This window comes from Mytilus californianus, unplaced genomic scaffold (assembly GCF_021869535.1).
Source record: "Mytilus californianus isolate M0D057914Y unplaced genomic scaffold, xbMytCali1.0.p SCAF_2, whole genome shotgun sequence".
Lineage (NCBI taxonomy): Eukaryota > Metazoa > Mollusca > Bivalvia > Mytilida > Mytilidae > Mytilus > Mytilus californianus.
This window is the reverse complement of record NW_026262668.1, coordinates 139,234,586-139,260,540: the sequence shown is the minus strand read 5'-3', so window position 1 is coordinate 139,260,540 and position 25,955 is coordinate 139,234,586. Positions and strand designations below refer to the sequence as shown.

The following is a 25,955-nucleotide window of genomic DNA, read 5'->3' as shown; positions in this document are numbered from 1 at the left end:
CTAATAAACCATTATCAACATAAATGTTTTATACTGCATAATCATCCATACTCATTAAGTGTGATCAATTGATTTGAATATAAATATTTAACATTAAAAAAAATAACATATTCCGATATGAAATCTTAATATAGATATTTAAAATATCAAAACAAATATTCTAACAAATTAATCCCCTGATGAATATTATATATATTGAATATGCCTCAAAGCCACAATTTTTTATCGTCCACCTAAAATTGCTGTTTTTCATAAAATTCATTAATATTTATGAATTACAAGTCAAATACATTTAAATATTATCACTTGTAAATATTTTTGTCCCCCACGTAACGTCTTGCGGGGACATGGAAATATTGGGCGCTCGTCCTTCCGTCCTGTCTCACTTGTACAATTCTTGTCAGATTTTTATAAAACTTATATCATAGGTTTATATCAGCAATGTCTTGGACTAGTTGGAAAATCAGTGCCGATCAATAATTTTTAAAAGAGTTATGCCCTTGGAAATATAAAGTATATGGAGAATTGCATTGTGTGTGGTCTCATATGTACAATTCTTGCCAGAATTTTATGAAACTTAAATCATAGGTTTATATTAGCAATGTCTTGGACGAATTTGAAAATCAGTGCCGATCAATTATTTTTAAAAGAGTTATGCCCCTTGGAAATATTAATTATATGGAAAATTGCCTTATGAGCGCTCTAATGTGTACAATTCTTGCCCGATTTTTATGAAATTTATATTATAGGTTTATATCATCATTGTTCTTGAAGAGCTCAAAAATAAGTGCCGATCAATTATTTTTTAAGTTATGCCCCTTTAAAATATTGATTATATGGAAAATTGCAATGTTATCGCTCTCATGTGTTCAATTCTTGCCAGAATTTTATGAAACTTATATCATAGGTTTATATCAGCAATGTCTTTGACACTTTCGAAAATAAGTTCTGATCAAATATTTAAACGAGTTATGCCCCTTGGAAATATAAATTATAATGGAAATCACATTGCATTTGCTCTGAAGCCTTCATTTCTCTTAAGATATTAATAAAAAGTTTTAAAGAACAAAAAAAAGTGCTTTTTTTAGTTATTGCCCTTGTACCTTGGATAGATAAAATATGTGCAACGAGGGGGACATTGGAACTCTGTTCTTTTATTAAAATTGGGGCAGGATCGTCTTGGGTCAAAATGACTTGGGACGGATCGACTTTGGCCTGATCGACTTGAGGCCTGATCGACATGAAAGCAATCCATCATTTGACATAGTGAGATAGATCAATTGAGGTATAATTTGTTTAAGTGATATTCAACCATCTTTCTGCATATTTGGTCCATTTTTCTGTAGCTTTGATTTATTATTCTCTATTCTGTAAATCCCATCCAGACCCTCATGCATAACTTTACATTTAATTTGCTTTTAATTTTGATTTTTACACAAAAAACAATATTTTAAGGAGAAGAGTTTGCAAAACAAGGGGAATAACTCTATTGACATACATGTTTGAAGTACACAGATTATTTAAAATCTCAGGCTTAGGCTGAGGTGCCAGACGTTAATTGGCAGTATCATGTTTGACGTCTATCAATATTCAGGTTCATAGAAAATGACATTTAATAACTTTTGTAAAGGTCTTTGATCTATCAATGTTGAGGTTCATAGAAAATTAAATGACATTTAATACCATCACCTTTTGCAAAGGCCTTTGATCTATCAATGTTGAGGTTCATTGAAAATGACTTTTAATACCACCACCTTTTGTAAAGGCCTTTGATCTATCAATCTTGAGGTTCATAGAAAATGACATTTAATACCACCACCTTTTGTAAAGGCCTTTGATCTATCAATGTTGAGGTTCATAGAAAATGACATTTAATACCATCACCTTTTGTAAAGGCCTTTGATCTATCAATGTTGAGGTTCATAGATAATGACATTTAATACCATCACCTTTTGTAAAAATCTTTGATCTACAATGTATCTATGTTGAGGTTCATAGAAAATTAATTTTTGATATCATCACCTTTTGTAAAGGTCTTTAATCTATCAATTTAGAGGTTCATAGAAAATGACATTTGATATCATCACCTTTTGTAAAGGTCTTTGATTTGTCAATGTTGAGGTTCATAGAAAATGACATTTAATACCATCACCTTTTGTAAAGGCCTTTGATCTATCAATGTTGAGGTTCATAGAAAATGACATTTTATATCATCATCTTTTGTAAAGGCCTTTGATCTATCAATGTTCAAGTTCATAGAAAATGACATTTAATACCATCACCTTTTGTAAAGGCCTTTGATCTATCAATGTTCAGGTTCATAGAAAATGACATTAGATATCATCATCTTTTGTAAAGGCCTTTGATCTATCAATGTTCAAGTTCATAGAAAATGACATTTAATACCTTCACCTTTTGTAAAGGTCTTTGATCTATCAATTTTGAGGTTCATAGAAAATGACATTTGATATCATCACCTTTTGTAAAGGCCTTTGATCTATCAATGTTCAAGTTCATAGAAAATGACATTTAATACCATCACCTTTTGTAAAGGCCTTTGATCTATCAATCTTGAGGTTCATAGATAATGACATTTAATACCATCACCTTTTGTAAAAATCTTTGATCTACAATGTATCTATGTTGAGGTTCATAGAAAATTAATTTTTGGATATCATCACCTTTTGTAAAGGTCTTTGATCTATCAATTTTGAGGTTCATAGAAAATGACATTTAATACCACCACCTTTTGTAAAGGCCTTTGATCTATCAATGTTGAGGTTCATAGAAAATACCATTTGATATCATCATCTTTTGTAAAGGCCTTTGATCTTTCATTGTTCAAGTTCATAGAAAATGACATTTAATACCATCACCTTTTGTAAAAGCCTTTGATCTATCAATGTTCATGTTCATAGAAAATGACATTTGATATCATCACCTTTTGTAAAGGCCTTTGATCTATCAATGTTCAGGTTCATAGAAAATGACATTAGATATCATCATCTTTTGTAAAGGCCTTTGATCTATCAATGTTCAAGTTCATAGAAAATGACATTTAATACCATCACCTTTTGTAAAGGTCTTTGAGCTATCAATTTAGAGGTTCATAGAAAATGACATTTAATACCATCACCTTTTGTAAAGGCCTTTGATCTATCAATGTTGAGGTTCATAGATAATGACATTTAATACCATCACCTTTTGTAAAAATCTTTGATCTACAATGTATCTATGTTGAGGTTTATAGAAAGTTAATTTTTGATATCATCACCTTTTGTAAAGGTCTTTGATCTATCAATTTTGAGGTTCATAGAAAATGACATTTGATATCATCACCTTTTGTAAAGGTCTTTGATCTGTCAATGTTGAGGTTCATAGAAAATGACATTTAATACCACCACCTTTTGTAAAGGCCTTTGATCTATCAATGTTGAGGTTCATAGAAAATTACATTTGATATCATCATCTTTTGTAAAGGCCTTTGATCTATCAATGTTCAGGTTCATAGAAAATGACATTAGATATCATCATCTTTTGTAAAGGCCTTTGATCTATCAATGTTCAAGTTCATAGAAAATGACATTTAATACCATCACCTTTTGTAAAGGTCTTTGAGCTATCAATTTAGAGGTTCATAGAAAATGACATTTAATACCATCACCTTTTGTAAAGGCCTTTGATCTATCAATGTTGAGGTTCATAGATAATGACATTTAATACCATCACCTTTTGTAAAAATCTTTGATCTACAATGTATCTATGTTGAGGTTTATAGAAAGTTAATTTTTGATATCATCACCTTTTGTAAAGGTCTTTGATCTATCAATTTTGAGGTTCATAGAAAATGACATTTGATATCATCACCTTTTGTAAAGGTCTTTGATCTGTCAATGTTGAGGTTCATAGAAAATGACATTTAATACCACCACCTTTTGTAAAGGCCTTTGATCTATCAATGTTGAGGTTCATAGAAAATTACATTTGATATCATCATCTTTTGTAAAGGCCTTTGATCTATCGATGTTCAAGTTCATAGAAAATGACATTTAATACCATCACCTTTTGTAAAGGCCTTTGATCTACCAATGTTGAGGTTCATAGAAAATGACATTTGATATCATCATCTTTTGTAAAGGCCTTTGATCTATCAATGTTCAAGTTCATAGAAAATGACATTTAATACCATCACCTTTTGTAAAGGCCTTTGATCTATCAATGTTCAGGTTCATAGAAAATGACATTAGATATCATCATCTTTTGTAAAGGCCTTTGATCTATCAATTTTCAAGTTCATAGAAAATGACATTTAATACCATCACCTTTTGTAAAGGTCTTTGATCTATCAATTTTGAGGTTCATAGAAAATGACATTTGATATCATCATCTTTTGTAAAGGCCTTTGATCTTTCAATGTTGAGGTTCATTGAAAATGACTTTTAAAACCACCACCTTTTGTAAATGCCTTTGATCTATCAATGTTGAGGTTCATAGAAAATTACATTTGATATCATCATCTTTTGTAAAGGTCTTTGATCTTTCAATGTTGAGGTTCATAGAAAATTAAATGACATTTAATACCATCACCTTTTGTTAAGGTCATTGATCTATCAATGTTGAGGTTCATAGAAAATGACATTTAATTTCATCACCTTTTGTAAAGGCCTTTGATTTATCAATGTTGAGGTTCATTGAAAATAACTTTTAAAACCACCACCTTTTGTGAAGGCCTTTGATCTATCAATGTTGAGGTTCATAGAAAATGACATTTAATACCATCACCTTTTGTAAAGGCCTTTGATCTATCAATGTTCAAGTTCATAGAAAATGACATTTAATACCATCACCTTTTGTAAAGGCCTTTGATCTATCAATGTTGAGGTTCATAGAAAATGACATTTTATACCATCACCTTTTGTAAAGGCCTTTGATCTATCAATGTTCAAGTTCATAGAAAATGACATTAGATATCATCATCTTTTGTAAAGGCCTTTGATCTATCAATGTTCAAGTTCATAGAAAATGACATTTAATACCATCACCTTTTGTAAAGGCCTTTGATCTATCAATGTTCAGGTTCATAGAAAATGACATTTGATATCATCATCTTTTGTAAAGGCCTTTGATCTATCAATGTTCAAGTTCATAGAAAATGACATTTAATACCATCACCTTTTGTAAAGGCCTTTGATCTATCAATGTTCAGGTTCATAGAAAATGACATTAGATATCATCATCTTTTGTAAAGGCCTTTGATCTATCAATCTTGAGGTTCATAGATAATGACATTTAATACCATCACCTTTTGTAAAAATCTTTGATCTACAATGTATTTATGTTGAGGTTCATAGAAAATTAATTTTTGATATCATCACCTTTTGTAAAGGTCTTTGATCTATCAATTTTGAGGTTCATAGAAAATGACATTTGATATCATCACCTTTTGTAAAGGTCTTTGATCTGTCAATGTTGAGGTTCATAGAAAATGACATTTAATACCACCACCTTTTGTAAAGGCCTTTGATCTATCAATGTTGAGGTTCATAGAAAATTACATTTGATATCATCTTTTGTAAAGGCCTTTGATCTATCAATGTTCAAGTTCATAGAAAATGACATTAAATACCATCACCTTTTGTAAAGGCCTTTGATCTACCAATGTTCAGGTTCATAGAAAATGATATTTGATATCATCATCTTTTGTAAAGGCCTTTGATCTATCAATGTTCAAGTTCATAGAAAATAACATTTAATACCATCACCTTTTGTAAAGGCCTTTGATCTATCAATGTTCAGGTTCATAGAAAATGACATTAGATATCATCATCTTTTGTAAAGGCCTTTGATCTATCAATTTTCAAGTTCATAGAAAATGACATTTAATACCATCACCTTTTGTAAAGGTCTTTGATCTATCAATGGTGAGGTTCATTGAAAATGACTTTTAAAACCACCACCTTTTGTAAAGGCCTTTGATCTATCAATGTTGAGGTTCATAGAAAATTACATTTGATATCATCATCTTTTGTAAAGGTCTTTGATCTTTCAATGTTGAGGTTCTTAGAAAATTAAATGACATTTAATACCATCACCTTTTGTTAAGGTCATTGATCTATCAATGTTGAGGTTCATAGAAAATGACATTTAATTTCATCACTTTTTGTAAAGGCCTTTGATTTATCAATGTTGAGGTTCATTGAAAATAACATTTAAAACCATCACCTTTTGTTAAGGTCATTGATCTATCAATGTTGAGGTTCATAGAAAATGACATTTAATTTCATCACTTTTTGTAAAGGCCTTTGATTTATCAATGTTGAGGTTCATAGAAAATGACATTTAATACCATCACCTTTTGTAAAGGCCTTTGATCTATCAATGTTGAGGTTCATAGAAAATGACATTTGATATCATCACCTTTTGTAAAGGTCTTTGATCTATCAATGTTGAGGTTCATTGAAAATGACTTTTGATACCACCACCTTTTGTAAAGGCCTTTGATCTATCAATGTTGAGGTTCATAGAAAATCACATTTGATATCATCATCTTTTGTAAAGGTCTTTGATCTGTCAATGTTGAGGTTCATAGAAAATTAAATGACATTTAATACCATCACCTTTTGTTAAGGTCATTGATCTATCAATGTTGAGGTTCATAGAAAATGACATTTTATATCATCACCTTTTGTAAAGGCCTTTGATTTATCAATGTTGAGGTTCATTGAAAATGACTTTTTAAACCACCACCTTTTGTGAAGGCCTTTGATCTATCAATGTTGAGGTTCATAGAAAATGACATTTGATATCATCACCTTTTGTAAAGGTCTTTGATCTAACAATGTTGAGGTTCATAGAAAATTAAATGACATTCAATACCATCACCTTTTGTTAAGGTCATTGATCTATCAATGTTGAGATTCATAGAAAATGACATTTGATATCATCACCTTTTGTAAAGGCCTTTGATTTATCAATGTTGAGGTTCATTGAAAATGACATTTGATATCATCACCTTTTGTAAAGGTCTTTGATCTATCAATGTTGAGGTTCATAGAAAATTAAATGACATTTAATACCATCACCTTTTGTTAAGGTCATTGATCTATCAATGTTGAGGTTCATAGAAAATGACATTTAATATCATCACCTTTTGTAAAGGCCTTTGATTTATCAATGTTGAGGTTCATAGAAAATTACTTTTAATACCATCACCTTTTGTAAAGATCATTTAACTAAATGTTAACAACTCATATTAACATTTCATTATACTGTTGTAGATGCCAAAAGTAGAAGATCAGTTAAAGAAAAAGAAAGAAGAAGAAAAGATTGAAAGAAAACAGAAAAATTTGGAAAAGCTTAAGAAAAAGAAGAAAAAATCAAAAGAAAAAAAGAAAGAAAAATTGAAAATGGTTAGAATGTTATTGGTCAGAATGCTTTATTGGTCATTATAGTGTGGGATAACAACTTTTTACTGTTAAAACAATACAAGGATATTTAGTACCAATGAATACTGTTCCTAATGTGTTTGATTTTATTTACTGCATTATTTCTGTATATAGTACACTGTCTCACTTCATCAGCAGTAAAGAAAATTGCTAATATGAACATAAGGAGATGCTGCATGATGGCTAATGAGACAACCTAGTTATTTTAAAAGAACATTTGACAAAGAAGTCTTTTTACTATCAATTATTCATTAAATCATTTAAACCCTGCTAAAATAAAGCACTTTACAGAACTTGGAGAAGGTAAAACTAAATGATAGTGTAAAGCAAACACACAAAAGAGCAAGTGCTTAGGTATAGACTTCTTCAAAATATGGTATTTATTTGGTTTGAAGTTCAGATAAGGAATATTTACAGTTATATTGAATGGCCATTGAAACATGATTATTTATTCTAGGAAGAAGAGATGAAAAAAGAAGATATGCTTGCTGCCATTCAAAGAGAAGAGAAAATGTTAAAGCAGTTGTCTAAACAACTTCATTTGAATAAGAGAAAGAGTAAAACTCTGCCACAGTCATTTTTAAATGATGGCTTGGATTGTATCTTTTGATTTAGAATGTTAACAATAGATATATACTTTATATAAGGTAAGTTTCTTTATATACTGTAAATTTAGAAATTTTTGCAAATTTAATCAATAATCACAATGATAAATAAATGCAAAAATGTATGAATTTACAATACATGACAAGCAGAAAAAAACCAGACGTCATTGGTAAAATAATAACCAGACATCATTGGTAAAATAATAACCAGACATCATTGGTGAAATAATAACCAGACATCATTGGTAAAATAATAACCAGACATCATTGGTAAAATAATAACCAGACATCTTTGGTAAAATAATAACCAGACATCATTGGTAAAATAAAAACCAGACATCATTGGTAAAATAAAAACCAGACATCATTGGTAAAATAATAACCAGACATCTTTGGTAAAATAATAACCAGACATCATTGGTAAAATAAAAACCAGACATCATTGGTAAAATAAAAACCAGACATCATTGGTAAAATAAAAACCAGACATCATTGGTGAAATAATAACCAGACATCATTGGTAAAATAATAACCAGACATCATTGGTGAAATAAAAAAATAAAAACCAGACATCATTGGTAAAATAAAAACCAGACATCATTGGTAAAATAAAAACCAGACATCATTGGTAAAATAAAAACCAGACATCATTGGTGAAATAATAACCAGACATCATTGGTAAAATAATAACCAGACATCATTGGTGAAATAAAAAATAAAAACCAGACATCATTGGTAAAATAAAAACCAGACATCATTGGTAAAATAAAAACCAGACATCATTGGTAAAATAGAAACCAGACATCATTGGTGAAATAATAACCAGACATCATGGGTGAAATAATAACCAGACATCATTGGTAAAATAATAACCAAACATCATTGGTAAAATAAAAACCAGACATCATTGGTGAAATAAAAAAATAAAAACCAGACATCATTGGTAAAATAGAAACCAGACATCATTGGTAAAATAATAACCAAACATCATTGGTGAAATAATAACCAGACATCATTGGTGAAATAATAACCAGACATCATTGGTAAAATAAAAACCAGACATCATTGGTAAAATAAAAACCAGACATCATTGGTAAAATAAAAACCAGACATCATTGGTAAAATAATAACCAGGCATCATTGGTAAAATAATAACCAGGCATCATTGGTAAAATAATAACCAGGCATCATTGGTAAAATAATAACCAGACATCATTGGTGAAATAATAACCAGACATCATTGGTAAAATAAAAACCAGACATCATTGGTAAAATAAAAACGATGTAGTCAACAAAACACTACACAAAAAACTTACAAAACCAGAGGTCAATGCAACAATTTGGGCAATATTTTAGTTTCCAGATGATTTTTTTTTATTAATCATATGTCCAACTTTTACCAACTATGGTTTGATAATGCCTTATCGGATGAGGAACACCCATATTGATTGCAGGGCCAATTGGTCAAGGTCACAGCTGTTATTGGTATAGGAGAAGGTCTGGTAAGGGCTAACTTTGGCCTAAAATTTGAAGTACATCTGATGAAAGATTTTTGACATTTTTTAAACACTTAAGTGTCAACTTCAGTTGATTCAATTAGTTTATGTAAAAGATTTGAACTGGTTTGGTCATTAAAGACGCTCAAGTTCAAGCTTAATTATGAAAAATCTCTCAAATATGCCACAAAACATCACTTTTCAAACCGTATTTGTCTAAAATGGAAGTGGCCGCATTCCTGTTCAGTCTCAACCCTTATATATGTTATGTATTATCATCAAATACAACATATATTTAAATATTAAGACTGAACACAAGTGCAGCCACTTCCATTTTAGACAAGAACCATTTGAAAATTAGCACAAATGCTAAAATAGTACCATACTACAAATTGTGTTTCTTTTATTCAAATCCATATAGTTCACACAACTTGGCTTCTGCATCTATTTTGGTTCTTGAATTATTGTATTTTGTGTTGTTCCCTCATTGACCATGGTCAAAATATGTCAACAAGCCAGATAATATTGTCATGCCAGGTTAACAAAAGGTCAGTTATTCCAATATTTTATAAGTTTATATGACATTTGGTGTTTTATTGAAAAAAATATTCCATGACCATGTGAATGAACCTTAACAGTAAATATAGATTTATTAGATGTAGTGGATAAAGACAAAGTATCAGCCTTGTACGAGGATTCTGACATTGAGGATGAAGCTACATCAGGTAATGTCAAACTCAACCTATATTTTATTGTAATGTTTGATTCAAATTTATCTTCAAGTGATAAGGTGGCATACTTGTCAGATATAAAAAAAAAATGTGGTATGATTGCAAATGGGACAACTCTCTACCAGAGACCAGATTGCCAATGGGACAACTCTCCAACAGAGACCAAATAATGTAGAAGATAGCAATTGTAGCAATTGTAGGTCACATTATGGCCTTGGACAATGACCAAAACCCATATCGTTTAAAAAACCCCAAATTGACAAAACTAACTGCCTTATTCATGTGCAAAACAATGACAGTAACTGTACAATATATAAGTCATATAATTTGATTAACAATTTAAGAGAATGTTATATACTAATTTTTCTGCATATTTCTGACTCCAGAACCAAAGACATCTGGAGGTCTTCATACTGTCCTCAACATGAGACAAGTCGATGGCACATAGAACCAAAGATATCTGGAGGTCTACATACCTTCCTCAACATGAGATAAGTCAATGACACATAGAACCAAAGACATCTAGAGTTCTACATACCGTCCTCACCATGAGACAAATATCAAGCTTTAACTAACACCTTTGTAAATAAATAAAGTCTTTCAAATATCTGCCATGAACACTGAATTCCAGAAAGTATGAACATATTAAGAGTATGTGTTGTTGGTACAGAAATTATACCATTAGTTTTTCAACCACAATTATTTTCATCCTAAACTTGTTTGCATTTTTAGTTATTTAGTTTTTCTTTTTCTTTCATTGAACTGTCCTTTGTTACAGATACAGTATATATGATAGCTTAAGGCTCCCTGTTGAAGGCCGTACTTTGACCTATAATTCTAGGTCTTTATTCCTAAATTTTTATTAAACATCTATCTACCAATGTCTTGCTTCAATATTAAAGTTTTTTTCCTCCATTTCTTCAGGGAATATAGATGAAAGTAACAGTGACCAGGAAGTTAGTGATGAGATGGACGATAAAAAGTCAGATGATGTTGAGGATGATCAACAAAAGAAAAAAGCTATTGATGAAATAATGTCACATTTGAAAAAATCAGAGGCTAAATCAATTTTAAAAACTTCTAAAACTGTAAAGAAAGATAAAACATTATCAAATGTAAAATTCTATGAGGACAATGATGAGGGAGAGGCAGATGTAGAGGATGATTTCTCTGACGAAGATGAAAATTTAGATGATGTTGATGAGAATTTAAGTGATGATGATAAAGATGTGGATGAAGATGAGGAAGATGAAAATTTAGATGTTCAGAATTTAAGTGAAGATGATGAAGAAGATTTACACAATCTTGATCATGATGAAAGTGAGGATGAAAAGATTTTAAACAGAAAATTAAAGCATTCACAAGAGGAAACTGACAGCAATGAAAGTGATGATGTTCTCTCAGAAGGAAACAGTGACATTGAGGCAGTAACAAAATTACATCACAAAAAGGGAGACAAGCCAGAATCAAAGTTAAAAGAAGACATTTATGGTAGACTGAGAGATTCAGAGGGCAATGTAGTAACTATGGCAACAGGCTCATATATACCACCAGCAAAGAGGTTGGCAATGGCAGACACCATGGATGAAAAGAAAAAGTTAAAAATGGAAAGACTTAAGAAACAGTTAAAAGGTTTAATTAACAGGTGAACTTTTAATTAGGACTATTTATCCACTGGTTTCTTATTAGATATAAATATGAGAGAGTACAAAAAAGATATGTAATTCTTATCTACTGGTCCCTTATTAGATGTAAGGGTCAAGAAAGAGGGGAAAATATATATATAATTCTTGATATTAAGGTGTAGTTGTTATAAGGATTATAAGATTTTTTGACATTGTGATATTTAGTAAAATATGCCAGGAAATTGACACATGCACTTACAAGCCTCTAATCTGCAAACATTAAACTGAAACAGATCCTTCTATTTTGTACAAGTTTCAGGTCATTGAAAAAAAAAATATTTAAATGGTAAAAAGTAACAGATCCAATAGGAGATATTTATCATTTGATTCATGCATGGCTACAATCATCTCACAAAATTATTATGACTGCAAGGCTGGGTATTTGTAGATATTTATTAACAGATTTGTATTTGTCAGGGCGAGTGAAGCATGAATGGGTCCCATCATTTCATAGATTGAGACCTGGGCTTATTATCATAAAACTGTGGACTACGATTATTGTACTCAAGACTCAAACATCAACCGATCAAAATACAGGATTTGGTCTTTCATTGTTTTATATTTATTCAGGACAAGTGAGGCTAACATGGGTCCCATCATCTCACAGATAGAGACAATTTATACAACAAACAGTCGAGGAGATGTGAATGAATCGTTAAGAGATATCATCATGGAGTCGACTGTGTCAAGTATGGTCACGCCTGAGAGATTAGCTATGGAACTGATGATGTTGGTTGCAATACTAAATAATAACGTAGGAATGGAAGTTGGTAAGATGGAAAATTTTTATAATGGTCTCTTGTTCAAGTCTGTCTTGCTGAAATATATTGTAAATATTTTTTGTTTTGAATAATATCTTACTGTTAAAAGAAGTCTGTAAAGTTGAAATATATTGAATTTGTAATTTACTACCAATAAAAGAGGTATGATGGCTTTAACATCAATGTTATAGACTCAACATGAACATAGCTAAATATGACCTTTAAGAATGAAAAAAGTTAAAGATGACCTTCAACAATGAATATAGTCAAAGATGACCTTCAACAGTAAACATAGCTGAAGATGACCTTCACCATTGAACATAGCTTAATATGACCTTCAAGAGTGAACATTTTCAGAAAAAGAAAATGCAAGATTAAGTAATCCTGTAATTTAAAAAGGGAGTAGAATGCAGAAAATTAAGTGTGTTTTATTAAATGTTTCTGAAAATGACAAGTTTAAAGTAAAAAATGTCTAGTCAAACTAGAAAGGAACAGGATATAAGAAGATGTGGTATGAGTGCCAATGAGACAACTCTCCATCCAAGTCAAAATTTATAAAAGTACAAAATGCTTCTTACCACAAAACACAGATCAAGTTTGACTTTTGGTGGCGTCACTTTAACCGTTTTAGAGTTATGCCCCTTTACAAATGGAAAAAATTCTTAAATTTATGTTTCCTTTCTCCTTCTTTAGTTTGCCTCAATCAAATGTTATGAAACTTATACACAATGCTTATTACCACAAAACACAGATCAAGTGTGAATTTTGGTGGTGTCACTTTAACCGTTCTAGAGTTATGCCCTTTACAAATGGAAAAATTGCTGAATTTTTCGTTTCCGTTCTCTAACTCAAGTTAGCCTCAACCAAATGTTATGAAACTTATACACAATTCTTATTACCACAAAATACAGATCTAGATTGAATTTTGGTGGCATCACTTTAACTGTTCTAGAGTTATGTCCCTTTACAAATGGAAAAATCGCTGAATTTTTCGTTTCCGTTCTGTAACTTTAGTTTGCCTCAACCAAATGTTATGAAACTGATACACAATGCTTATTACCACAAAATACAGATCAATTTTGAATTTCGGTGGTGTCACTTTTACCGTTCTTTAGTTATGTCCCTTTATAACTTTATATGATATGCAAGCGGGGGCATCATCTGTGTCACATGGACACATTCCCCATTTATTTTACTATATTTTAGGTGGCTTGTTTATTCAGCAGTTAGCATGGAAATTAAAAGCATCATGGGAAGATTTGGAGGGGAAATATCTTGACAATATTGTTTTATTGTTTTCTCATCTCTATAACTTCAAAGTAAGTAAAATTACCACCCAGTATAGTAGGAAGATATGGTGTTCTTTTTTTATTTTTCATATCTGTACAGTGTGTAATGATACATTAAAGGGATAATAAGAATTAACAAAATATTGGACAGTACAATACTCCACACAAACTGACAGTACTATACTCCACATAAACTGACAGTACTATACTCCACACAAACTGACAGTACAATACTTCACACAAACTAACAGTACAATACTCCACACATACTGACAGTACAATACTTCACACAAACTGACAGTACAATACTTCACACAAACCAACAGTACAGTACTCCACACAAACCGACAGTACAATACTCCACACAAACTGTCAGTACAAAACTTCACACAAACAGACAGAACAACACTCCACAAAAACCGACAGTACAACATTCTTCACAAACCGAGAGTATAATACTTTACACAAACCGACAGTACAATACTCCACACACACAGACAGTACAATACTCCACACATACTAACAGTACAATACCCCACCCATACTGACAGTACAATACTCCACACAAACTAACAGTACAATACTCCACACATACTGACAGTACAATACTCCACACATACTGACAGTACAATACTCCACACAAACTAACAGTACAATACTCCACACATACTGACTGTACAATACCCCACACATATTGACAGTACAATACTCCACACAAACTGACAGTACAATACTTTACACAAACTGACAGTACAATACTCCATACAAACAGACAGTACAATACTTCAAACAAACTGACAGTACAATACTCCACACAAACTGACAGTACAATACTTTACACAAACCGACAGTACAATACTCCACACAAACAGACAGTACAATACTTCAAACAAACTGACAGTACAATACTCCACACAAACTGTCAGTACAATACTTCAAACAAACTGACAGTACAATGCTCCATACAAACAGACAGTACAATACTCAGATACTCCACACAAACTGACAGTACAATACTTTACACAAACTGACAGTACAATACTTCAAACAAACTGACAGTACAATACTCCACACAAACCGACAGTACAATACTCCACACAAACTGTCAGTACAATACTTCAAACAAACTGACAGTACAATACTCCACACAAACTGTCAGTACAATACTTCAAACAAACTGACAGTACAATACTCCACACAAACTGTCAGTACAATACTTCAAACAAACTGACAGTACAATACTCCACACAAACTGACAGTGCAATACTTTACACAAACTGACAGTACAATACTTCAAACAAACTGACAGTACAATACTCCACACAAACCGACAGTACAATACTCCACACAAACTGTCAGTACAATACTTCAAACAAACTGACAGTACAATACTCCACACAAACCGACAGTACAATACTCCACACAAACTGTCAGTACAATACTTCAAACAAACTGACAGTACAATACTCCACACAAACTGACAGTACAATACTTTACACAAACTGACAGTACAATACTTCAAACAAACTGACAGTACAATACTCCACACAAACCGTCAGTACAATACTCCACACAAACCGTCAGTACAATACTCCACACAAACTGACAGTACAATGCTCCATACAAACAGACAGTACAATACTCAGATACTTCACACAAACAGACAGTACAATACTCCCGCAAAAACAGACAGTACAATAATCCACACATACTGACAGTACAATACCCCATCCATACTGACAGTACAATACTCCACACAAACCAACAGTACAATACTTCACACAAACTGGCAGTACAATTGTTCACACAAATTGACAGTGTAAACGTTCACACAAACTGACAGAACAATACTTCACACAAACTGACAGAACAATACTTCACACAAACTGACAGAACAATACTTCACACAAACTGACAGAACAGTACTTCACACTAACTGACAGTACAATACTTCACACATACTAACAGTACAATACTCCACACAAACTAACAGTACAATACTTCACACAAACCGACAGTACAATTCTTCACACAAACCGACAGTACAATTGTTCACACAAACTGACAGTAGAATACTTCACACAAACTGACAGAACAATACTTCACACAAACAGACAGTACAAGTGTTAACACAAACTGACAGAACAAAACTTCACACAAACTGACATTATAATACTTCACACAAACAGACAGTAAAAGTGTTCACACAAACCGACAGAATAATACTTTACACATACTGACAGTACAATAATTCACACAAACAGACAGAACAATACTTAACACAAACCAACAGTACAATAGTTCACACAAACCAACTGTACAATAGTTTACACAAACCTACAATACAATAGTCCACACAAACCTACAATACAATAGTCCACACAAACAGACAGAATAATATTTCACACAAACAGACAGTACAATAATTCACACAAACAGACAGAACAATACTTAACACAAACCAACAGTACAATATAGTTCACACAAACGGACTGAACAATATTTCACACAAACTGACAGAATAATACTTCACACAAACTGACAGAACAATACTTCACACAAACTGACAGAACAATACTTCACACAAACTGACAGAACAATACTTCACACTAACTGACAGTACAATACTTCACACATACTTACAGTACAATACTCCACACAAACTGACAGTAGAATACTTCACACAAACTGACAGAACATTACTTCACACAAACAGACAGTACAAGTGTTCACACAAACTGACAGAACAAAACTTCACACAAACTGACATTATAATACTTCACACAAACAGACAGTAAAAGTGTTCACACAAACCGACAGAATAATACTTTACACAAACCAACAGTACAATAGTTCACACAAACCAACTGTACAATAGCTTACACAAACCTACAATACAATAGTCCACACAAAGAGACAGAATAATACTTCACACAAACAGACAGTACAATAATTCACACAAACAGACAGAACAATACTTAACACAAACCAACAGTACAATAGTTCACACAAACGGACTGAACAATATTTCACACAAACTGACAGAACAATACTTCACACAAACCAACTGTACAATAGTTTACACTAACCTACAATACAATAGTCCACACAAACAGACAGAATAATACTTCACACAAACAGACAGTACAATAATTCACACAAACAGACAGAACAATACTTCACACAAACCAACTGTACAATAGTTTACAAAAACCTACAATACAATAGTCCACACAAACAGACAGAATAATACTTCACACAAACCAACAGTACAATAGTTCACACAAACGGACTGCACAATATTTCACACAAACTGACAGAACAATACTTCACACAAACCAACTGTACAATAGTTTACAAAAACCTACAATACAATAGTCCACACAAACAGACAAAATAATACTTCACACAAACCAACAGTACAATAGTTCACACAAACGGACTGCACAATATTTCACACAAACTGACAGAACAATACTTCACACAAACCAACTGTACATTATAATTTACACCAACCTACAAGACAATAGTCCACACAAACAGACAGAATAATACTTCACACAAACAGACAGTACAAGTGTTCACACAAATGGACAGTACAATACTTCACACAAACCAACTGTACAATAGTTTACACTAACCTACAATACAATAGTCCACACAAACAGACAGAATAATACTTCACACAAACAGACAGTACAAGTGTTCACACAAATGGACAGTACAATACTTCACACAAACCAGCTACAAACTTATCCTTTAAGAAGAAAGATATAAACACAACAATGAATAGCGCATGATCCAGATAACCTGCCTCTGTACAGGTACACACAGGATTGAGTTAAACCAGTTTTACAAGCACAGAACCTTCTTTTGCCTATGTCATAAAAGAAAAACACAATGAAAAAGTAGGTGTCATTTATTAGTTATTATTTATCAATATTGTTGTATTCTTATTTTAACTAGTAAGCTAGTAGAAGATTTTGTAGGCATGGTGGAGAGATATGGAAATGAAATGTCTACAATATTGTTTTGATGATATCACACTTCTTGTTAACACGAAAACAACTATGATATAGTGTTATTAAATGGGTGTTTTCATATTAATCCTGTATTATGTTCAAGTACAGTGGTATTGGGTTGAGGTTAGCTGTATTGGCTCGACAGTGGTATTGGGTTGAGGTTAGTTGTATTTGCTCAAGGCATAGTCGAGGGCTAATACAGCTGATTGAAACCCAATACAACTGTACAAGGACATAATACAAGATCAATATGAAAACATCCATTTTATGACACCTTTATTAACTGCGGACTGCGCCCTCAGAGAATCTTTTACGGTTGACAATTCTGGATATTCACCCTTTCTACTGTCCATAATTGCATATACTCAGAGAAAAAGATATTACAGCATATGAAAAATAACAACAACTTTAACATCAAACTTGTTGAAATCTAATATTTCAGGTTATACACACTTTCATGTCTGACACCTTTTTGTACCAAAACGTGGAAGTCAAAATCCTGTATTATGACCAGTAAAAAGTCAGTATTTACCTGTTTTTTCAGTATTAAACTTGTATTAATGATCAGTTCTCAGACACATGGACAATTTATTATGTATTTTAAGTCAATGGTTAATGATAGAGTTTATAGATTAGTGGATCCAATATTTTCATGTACAAGAATGTGAAAAATAAATATGTTTAATTTTAGGTTATTCACTGTATACTGATCTTTGATATTATAAGAAAGTTTGTGGAAAGATTTACTGAAAAAGACATTGAACTTATATTACTGGTACTGAGATGTAAGTATAAATAGTTATGACTGACAGGTATACAGTTTTCTGATTGTACTGATATTACTTGTATTGAGATGTAAGTATAGATAGTTGTTGTCTGACAAGTATGCAGTTTTCTGATTGAACTGATAAGTATAGATAGCTACTGTTTGACAGGTACTGTAAACAACTTATGTTCATGGATACTTTATTTTGCATTTGTCCCTTTTTAGCCCACTTTGTGGCTATATAATTTCACGATTTTCATATTTACTGGAATTAGTTAAAAACACATTTTACACATTCATGATGATTTATATTTCATTACTTTTCTACTTGTGAAAGTTGCAAAAATAAGTTGTTCATGAAAATTAGTTGGTTTACAGTATACAGTTTTCTGATTGTGCTGATATCTCTGGTTCTGCAATGTAAGTATAGAAAGATACTGTCTGACAGGAATACAGTTTTCTAAATATACTGATTGATATTACTAAGTACCTGTATATATAGATAGCTACTGTCTAACAGGTATATAGATGGATGTTGGCATCTACTCAGAAAGTGAATTTACCTATTGATAATCATTTAGATTAAAAAGTAAAGAATATCTGGACTAAAAATTTTCAGAAATCAAATTACTTTAAAAAATAGATTTTTCCAGGGCAATAACGTTTAAAAAAATATTAAAAAATTGTTATTTTAAAAATTTTGCTTTTGAACATTAATTAAAATTCCTATAAAATTAAAAGTTAAATAGCTGTAACATGGGCCATGTGAGCTATTGCTATCCATAAACCAAGAAAAATTATCTACTCCTCTTAGAATTACTGAACCAATTTCAACCAAATTAAAACTGAATGATCTTTAGGGATTCTAGTATAAAGTTTGTGTTTAATGTTCCTGCCAATTTATTAACATGGCCACTTGTGTTTTTGCCTTAGATTAAATCATAATAGATGGGTAGAAACTGTACACAGAAATCAGTAGTACAAGATATATATTATTGACAGTTGAGCGATTCAGGCTCTTAGGAGACTTGTTTATTGGTGCTGTTTATGTTTAAATGTAACATCCATTATATATTGTCTGAATGATGATGTTTGATTATTGAAATAAAATTAGCTTGATTTGTTTATTCAGCTGTTGGATTCAGTTTAAGGAAGGACGACCCTCACACACTGAAAGACATTATACTATTGATACAAGGAAAGGCCAGTTCATTGGATAAAACAGAATCAAGTCGTGTCCAGTTCATGTTAGATGTATTGCTTGCCATTAAAAACAATAACATGAGAAAAATACCAAATTATGACCCAGAGAAATGTGAACAGATGAAAAAATCAGCTAGAAATCATGTAAAAAGTAAGCTATATTATGTATAAACGTGGGATACAGGGAGAAATCATGTAAAAAGTAAGCTATATTATGTTTAAACGTGGGATACAGGGAGAAATCATGTAAAAAGTAAGCTATATTATGTATAAACGTGGGATACGGGGAGAAATCATGTAAAAAGTAAGCTATATTATGTATAAACGTGGGATACGGGGAGAAATCATGTAAAAGGTAAGCTATATTATGTATAAACGTGGGATACGGGGAGAAATCATGTAAAAAGTAAGCTATATTATGTATAAACGTGGGATACGGGGAGAAATCATGTAAAAGGTAAGCTATATTATGTATAAACGTGGGATACGGGGTTGCTGCATTGTGGGATCGCATCATTTCTGACATGGCGGGAAATATTTATATAGCCACGCATTTGCCGAAAACTAATTTGAAATTTATTTTAAAATCTATTACTGGTAAAAATATAATTACATACTGCATAACATGGAGATATAACTTCAGTCATGATCAGCACTGAAACTAACTCACTTCATTTGTTCCATGCCGAGCCTTACTGACGCAAACCAGATCCCAAGCTATATAAACTATTGAAGTTCATAAATCATATAAAAAGATACTGTGGATTCATTTATTTTCGTTGGTACCAATTTTCGTTGATTAAGGAAAACATATATGTTCGTAGATTTTTAATTTCGTGGTTTTGCCGAAGTCTGCATACAAGCCTATGGAAATTTGTCATTCGTTGAACATTTAATTCCGTGGTTCACCTATACCCACGAAATCCACGAAAATTGGTATCCAACGAATAATAATAAATCCACAGTATGCTATATTATGTATTGAATATATATACTAGGTAGATGATTTCTAAATCGTCACTCTGGTAAAACTAGGAAAGATTTAGACTTTTTGTTTTAGAGGAAGTTGGTTAATGGAACCTATGTGGCAAAATCACTGTTGAAGTGTCCCACCCTATCAATGGATGAAATTAAATAAAGGGTTCCCTTACCATCATTGAGGTTTTGAAAGATTGGGTGTCATACCTTTTCATAAAAAATATTACAATTGACCAACCATATCTGTACATGTACTAGATTTTTTGCAATGATAAATTTGATAATGTTAAATTCCCTACAGTATTTCATATATTTAAAAACCTATATTCTTTATTTCTTTATATTTAGCAAGCCTTGGTACTAACCAACTTAGAATAGGCTTAGAGGATTTAATGAATGCAGAGGACAAAGGTCGCTGGTGGGTCGTAGGATCAGCATGGGAAGGAAGATCAGATAAACATGAAGGTATGTGGAGAAAGGTGGCTGGTGGGTCATAGGGTTAGCATGGGAAGGAGAGATCAGATAAACATGAAGGTATGTGGAGAAAGGTGGCTGGTGGGTCATAGGGTTAGCATGGGAAGGAGAGATCAGATAAACATGAAGGTATGTGGAGAAAGGTCACTGGTGGGTCATAGGGTCAGCATAGGAAGGAAGATCAGATAAACATGAAGGTTTGTGGAGAAAGGTCACTGGTGGGTCATAGGGTTAGCATGGGAAGGAAGATCAGATAAAAATGAAGTTATGTGGAGAAAGGTCACTGGTGGGTCATAGGGTCAGCATAGGAAGGAAGATCAGATAAACATGAAGGTTTGTGGAGAAAGGTCACTGGTGGGTCATAGGGTTAGCATGGGAAGGAAGATCAGATAAAAATGAAGTTATGTGGAGAAAGGTCACTGGTGGGTCATAGGGTCAGCATAGGAAGGAAGATCAGATTTACATGATGGTTTGTGGAGAAAGGTCACTTGTGGGTCATAGGATCAGCATGGGAAGGAAGATCAGATAAACATGAAGGTATGTTGAGAAAGGTTGCTGGTGGGTTGTAGGATAAGCATGGGAAGGAAGATCAGATTTACATGAAGGTTTGTGGAGAAAGGTGGCTGGTGGATTGTAGGATCAGCATGGGAAGGAAGATCAGATAAACATGGAAGGTATGTTGAGAAAGGTTGCTGGTGGGTTGTAGGATAAGCATGGGAAGGAAGATCAGATTTACATGAAGGTTTGTGGAGAAAGGTGGCTGGTGGATTGTAGGATCAGCATGGGACGGAAGATCAGATTTACATGAAGGTATGTGGAGAAAGGTGGCTAGTGGATTGTAGGATCAGCATGGGACGGAAGATCAGATAAACATGAAGGTTTGTGGAGAAAGGTCACTGGTGGGTCATAGGGTCAGCATGGGAAGAAAGATCAGATAAACATGAAGGTACGTGGAAAATGGTCGCTGGTGGATTGTAGGATCAGCATGGGAAGGAAGATCAGATAAACATGAAGGTATGTGGAGAAAGGTCACTGGTGGGTCATAGGGTCAGCATGGGAAGGAAGATCAGATTTACATGAAGGTTTGTGGAGAAAGGTCACTGGTGGGTCATAGGGTTAGCATGGGAAGAAAGATCAGATAAACATGAAGGTATGTGGAGAAAGGTCACTGGTGGGTCGTAGGGTCAGCATGGGAAGGAAGATCAGATAAACATGAAGGTTTGTGGAGAAAGGTCACTGGTGGGTCATAGGGTTAGCATGGGAAGAAAGATCAGATAAACATGAAGGTATGTGGAGAAAGGTCACTGGTGGGTCGTAGGGTCAGCATGGGAAGGAAGATCAGATAAACATGAAGGTATGTGGAGAAAGGTCACTGGCGGGTCATAGGGTTAGCATAGGAAGAAAGATCAGATAAAAATGAAGGTATGTGGAGAAAGGTCACTGGTGGGTCATAGGATCAGCATGGGAAGGAAGATCAGATAAACATGAAGGTATGTGGAGAAAGGTCACTGGTGGGTCATAGGGTCAGCATGGGAAGGAAGATCAGATAAACATGAAGGTTTGTGGAGAAAGGTCACTGGTGGGTCGTAGGGTCAGCATGGGAAGGAAGATCAGATAAACATGAAGGTTTGTGGAGAAAGGTCACTGGTGGGTCATAGGATCAGCATGGGAAGGAAGATCAGATAAACATGAAGGTATGTGGAGAAAGGTCGCTGGTGGGTCATAGGATCAGCATGGGAAGGAAGATCAGATTAACATGAAGGTATGTGGAGAAAGGTCGCTGGTGGGTTGTAGGATCAGCATGTGATGGAAGATCAGATAAACATGAAGGTATGTGGAGAAAGGTTTCTGGTGGGTCTTAAGGTCAGCATGGGAAGAAAGATCAGATAAAAATGAAGGTATGTGGAGAAAGGTCTCTGGTGGGTCATAGGGTCAGCATGGGAAGGAAGATCAGATAAAAATGAAGTTATGTGGAGAAAGGTCACTGGTGGGTCATAGGGTCAGCATAGGAAGGAAGATCAGATAAACGTGAAGGTATGTGGAGAAAGGTCACTGGTGGGTCATAGGGTCAGCATGGGAAGGAAGATCAGATAAACATGAAGGTTTGTGGAGAAAGGTCACTGGTGGGTCATAGGGTCAGCATGGGAAGGAAGATCAGATAAACATGAAGGTTTGTGGAGAAAGGTCACTGGTGGGTCGTAGGGTCAGCATGGGAAGGAAGATCAGATAAACATGAAGGTTTGTGGAGAAAGGTCGCTGGTGGGTCATAGGATCAGCATGGGAAGGAAGATCAGATTAACATGAAGGTATGTGGAGAAAGGTCGCTGGTGGGTTGTAGGATCAGCATGTGATGGAAGATCAGATAAACATGAAGGTATGTGGAGAAAGGTTTCTGGTGGGTCTTAAGGTCAGCATGGGAAGAAAGATCAGATAAAAATGAAGGTATGTGGAGAAAGGTCTCTGGTGGGTCATAGGGTCAGCATGGGAAGGAAGATCAGATAAAAATGAAGTTATGTGGAGAAAGGTCACTGGTGGGTCATAGGGTCAGCATAGGAAGGAAGATCAGATAAACGTGAAGGTATGTGGAGAAAGGTCACTGGTGGGTCATAGGGTCAGCATGGGAAGGAAGATCAGATAAACATGAAGTTATGTGGAGAAAGGTCACTGGTGGGTCATAGGGTCAGCATAGGAAGGAAGATCAGATAAACGTGAAGGTATGTGGAGAAAGGTCACTGGTGGGTCATAGGGTCAGCATGGGAAGGAAGATCAGATAAATATGAAGGTATGTGGAGAAAGGTTGCTGGTGGGTTGTAGGATTAGCATGGGAAGGAAGATTAGATAGACATGAAGACATGTGGAATGGTCGCTGGTGGGTTGTAGGATCAGCATGCATGAGAAGGAAGATCAGATAAACATGAAGGTATGTGGAGAAAGGTTTCTGGTGGGTCATAAGGTCAGCATGGGAAGGAAGATCAGATAAAAATGAAGGTATGTGGAGAAAGGTCTCTGGTGGGTCATAGGGTCGGCATGGGGAGGAAGATCAGATTAACATGAAGGTATGTGGAGAAAGGTCACTGGTGGGTCATTGGGTCAAAATGGAAAGGAAGATCAGATTAACATGGAGGTATGTGGAGATAGGTCTCTGGTTGGTCATAGGGTCAGCATGGGAAGGAAGATTAGATAAACATGAAGGTATGTGGAGAAAGGTCACTGGTGGGTCATAGGGTCAGCATAGGAAGGAAATTCAGATAAACGTGAAGGTATGTGGAGAAAGGTCACTGGTGGGTCATAGGGTCAGCATGGGAAGGAAGATCAGATAAACATGAAGGTATGTGGAGAAAGGTCACTGGTGGGTCATAGGGTCAGCATGGGAAGGAAGATCAGATAAACATGAAGGTATGTGGAGAAAGGTCACTGGTGGGTCATAGGATCAGCATGGGAAGGAAGATCAGATAAACGTGAAGGTATGTTGAGAAAGGTTGCTGGTGGGTTGTAGGATAAGCATGGGAAGGAAGATCAGATTTACATGAAGGTTTGTGGAGAAAGGTGGCTGGTGGATTGTAAGATCAGCATGGGAAGGAAGATCAGATAAACGTGAAGGTATGTTGAGAAAGGTTGCTGGTGGGTTGTAGGATAAGCATGGGAAGGAAGATCAGATTTACATGAAGGTTTGTGGAGAAAGGTGGCTGGTGGATTGTAGGATCAGCATGGGAAGGAAGATCAGATAAACATGAAGGTTTGTGGAGAAAGGTCACTGGTGGGTCATAGGGTCAGCATGGGAAGAAAGATCAGATAAACATGAAGGTACGTGGAAAATGGTCGCTGGTGGATTGTAGGATCAGCATGGGAAGGAAGATCAGATAAACATGAAGGTATGTGGAGAAAGGTGGTTAGTGAATTGTAGGATCAGCATGGGACGGAAGATCAGATTTACATGAAGGTATGTGGAGAAAGGTCACTGGTGGGTCATAGTATCAGCATGGGAAGGAAGATCAGATAAACATGAAGGTTTGTGGAGAAAGGTCACTGGTGGGTCATAGGGTCAGCATGGGAAGGAAGATCAGATAAACATGAAGGTATGTGGAGAAAGGTCACTGGTGGGTCAGCATGGGAAGGAAGATCAGATTAACATGAAGGTATGTGGAGAAAGGTTTCTGGTGGGTCATAAGGTCAGCATGGGAAGGAAGATCAGATAAAAATGAAGGTATGTGGAGAAAGGTCTCTGGTGGGTCATAGGGTCGGCATGGGGAGGAAGATCAGATTAACATGAAGGTATGTGGAGAAAGGTCACTGGTGGGTCAGCATGGGAAGGAAGATCAGATAAACATGAAGGTTTGTGGAGAAAGGTTTCTGGTGGGTCATAGGGTCAAAATGGAAAGGAAGATCAGATTAACGTGAAGGTATGTGGAAATAGGTCTCTGGTTGGTCATAGGGTCAGCATGGGAAGGAAGATCAGATAAACATGAAGGTATGTGGAGAAAGGTCACTGGTGGGTCATTG

At 34.2% G+C, this 25,955-nt stretch overlaps 1 protein-coding gene across 12 annotated transcripts in view; it reads left to right on the top strand.

Moving 5' to 3' along the window:
* The window catches only part of LOC127731236 (nucleolar MIF4G domain-containing protein 1-like), a 53,147-nt gene that overhangs the window by 19,392 nt on the left and 7,800 nt on the right, over nucleotides 1-25,955 (top strand). Inside the window, exons 2-11 of one of the 12 annotated variants that reach the window (XM_052240236.1) lie at nucleotides 7,278-7,409; nucleotides 7,903-8,044; nucleotides 10,194-10,271; nucleotides 11,202-11,922; nucleotides 12,533-12,732; nucleotides 13,930-14,042; nucleotides 18,726-18,819; nucleotides 19,933-20,154; nucleotides 21,330-21,392; nucleotides 25,478-25,531. In XM_052240236.1, coding sequence (XP_052096196.1) covers nucleotides 7,278-7,409; nucleotides 7,903-8,044; nucleotides 10,194-10,271; nucleotides 11,202-11,922; nucleotides 12,533-12,732; nucleotides 13,930-14,042; nucleotides 18,726-18,819; nucleotides 19,933-20,154; nucleotides 21,330-21,392; nucleotides 25,478-25,531 — 1,819 coding nt within the window. The other 11 variants (XM_052240235.1, XM_052240237.1, XM_052240242.1 and 8 more) reach the window with 11 other exon arrangements.